Here is a 2,500-nt window from a genome sequence, read left to right on the forward strand (position 1 = left end):
TCTCTCTCTCTCTCTCTCTCTCTCTCTTAGATCCATCAGTGCCCATTGTGCATGTTTACCAGATTACAGTTCACAGTGCTTTGATGGAATTAGACCTTTAAAGCCAGACTTGCACTATTTTCCAGCCTAAAACAGGAAGAGAGATTGCCTTTGTAAAAATGCTCTGATTCTTCTCTCTTCTTTTTGGTCAAGCACTGTTTTCTATAAAAGTGTCTATTAGTGAAGATTTAATATTATGTGTCATAGCAATATTAAAATCATAAATACAACAGACTCTAATGAGAGCATTGGCATAGCTTCTTTTAGAATATTTGTTATGTCAAGGAAAGGCCAGCAATGGTGGGTGCATATGTATCGTTGCTGTCAGGCAGACGGCAGACACCTCTTATCTCCATACTTTTTTTGATACTACAGTGTCACACAAAAAAAACTCAAAAACAGCCGATCTATAAGCTCTACAAAGCGTGTTGCGATGCGACACGTTTTGAGCTTATAAATCTGCTGTGTTTGAATTTGAATCCTGAAAAGTAACAGTTTTGGACGTATGAGGTTTACACCAGACGGCAACGATACGTGTGTCTTTGTGTGTGTGCGCACACACACACTTTGCACGCATCTGTACACAGGAGTACACCGTAATATCCCCAGTGTTAATTAAACTCTGAGACTGTAAAAATGGACTCTAGTTGGCCCGGCAGGGGTGAATGTAACTCTTGAGAGTTAAATGAACACTGAAGACTTTACCGTGCATGCTTGTGTGGATGTATGTGTGTGTGCTGGTGTTGCTGTGGTGTCGCCGGGCTGTCGCGGGCCTTTTGTCCGGGCCTGAGTTATGTGGAGCTGCATCTCTGTCCCGCGCTTTGTCTCTCCCTGCTCTCCGTGCTCTCCCGCGGACCGGCGCCCCTCGTCCTATTTGTCGTGTTCGCTTAATTGCAGACCACAATGCCGTGACCCCGTGACCTTTTCCAACAACAGGGAAATTAATAGCGCTCCTCCCATCACACTCCCGGACAGTCATCTAGCCAATGAGGGAGCAGCATGGGGGCTCGACTCGGAACGGTCCCCCAAAAACACACACGCACACCCCTCGGCCAATGATATCAATGACAGGCAGTCAGGGATACGCGGTCCTTACAACTGCGCACACACACTTGGACACAGAGACACACTGCAAAAGAAAAAAGAAAAAAACACACACACACACACACACTTCTTTCACAGCGAGAGCTGGGGTGTGGACCAACTTTTTTGCCCTAACAAAAGCAGTGGTGTAAGTTGGTTGCTAGTAGCAACAGAAGCCGTGGTGATGGCAACAACGGGGGGCTTCAATAGGATGTTTGGTTTGAAGGATGCCAGACGAGAGAGAGAGAGAGAGAGAGAGAGAGAGAGAGAGAGAGAGAGAGAGAGAGAGAGAGAGAGAGAGAGAGAGAGAGAGAGAGAGAGAGAGAGAGAGAGAGAGGCAAGCGCTGTACTTCTGTGTGTTTATGAAATGTGCCTCTTTTGATTGACAGGTGATCTACCGAGCCCTGCCCCAATGGGAGTCGCTGGACCCGTTTGGCGCGGCGGCCCAGGAGCAGCTGAGGGTGACCAACATCCGCATCCGTCTGCTGAAGCACCAATCCTGTCCCTGCCAGGCCAAAGATCCCGCCTCCGCGGGCGGAGCTTTGCCCCCCACCCAGCACTTTGCCATCTATGACCTGATAGTGAAGGGGAGCTGCTTCTGCAATGGCCATGCCGAGCACTGTGTCCCTGCCCCTGGGTACCAACCTGTTAGAGACAGGACCAACCACTTGGTGAGGGATATAGCCACGGGGTGTGTCAGTGAGAGAGAGAGAGAGAGAGAGAGAGCATATGCCTGAATTATTTGTGTCTCTGTGTGTGTGGTTATGCAAGAGAGAGTGTGTATATGTCTCTCCCACTCTCTGTGTCTGTGTGCATGTTAGGACCCAGACAGCTTAATGACTGTGGGTATCACCTTTCTCTCTCCCACTTCCTGCGGTCGCCTGGCTCTGTCAGGGCAGATAAAGAGCTGCATTTTCCTCTGATACGGAGAAACGCCAAGAGATGTGGTTATTGATTCAGCAGACGGCTAATGATGGTGTTGATGTGTGTGTGTGTGTGTGTGTGCGTGTGTGTGTGCGTGTGTGTGTGTGTGTATGTGCGTGTGAGCGGGCGAGCGAGCGTGGTTCAGTCAATGTGTAAACAGGCGAGCTTGATTCACTGTTACGCGTTAAGATACACAAAGAATGCTTCAGACCGTACCAGTGGAACTCCTATCTCCGGCATCTCCACAAACAGTTCCGTTCGACGCCTTTGAAGCCGAACGCCTATTCTCCTGCAATCAGCGGGCCCCAAGAGCAGGGGAAAGTGAGAGTCAACACTGAGCTTCCTTTGAAAGACAGACACAAAAAGACATTTAGACGGATAAACAGCGTGCCCGCCTCAAACTATGTTATCAAGTGCAACGGGAAAATGCTTCTGTCGCGCCCACGATAATGAG

General features: G+C 49.1%; 1 protein-coding gene across 1 annotated transcript in view; it reads left to right on the forward strand.

The window, feature by feature from the left end:
* The window catches only part of ntn4 (netrin 4), a 24,727-nt gene that overhangs the window by 6,500 nt on the left and 15,727 nt on the right, over positions 1–2,500 (forward strand). The window contains exon 3 of the mRNA XM_080420931.1: positions 1,512–1,793. Coding sequence (XP_080277057.1) covers positions 1,512–1,793 — 282 coding nt within the window. The remainder of the gene's footprint in view (positions 1–1,511; positions 1,794–2,500) is intronic.

The sequence above is a fragment of the Gymnoscopelus braueri genome, assembly GCF_963280865.1.
Source record: "Gymnoscopelus braueri genome assembly, chromosome: 23".
In the NCBI taxonomy this organism is placed as follows: Eukaryota; Metazoa; Chordata; class Actinopteri; order Myctophiformes; family Myctophidae; genus Gymnoscopelus; species Gymnoscopelus braueri.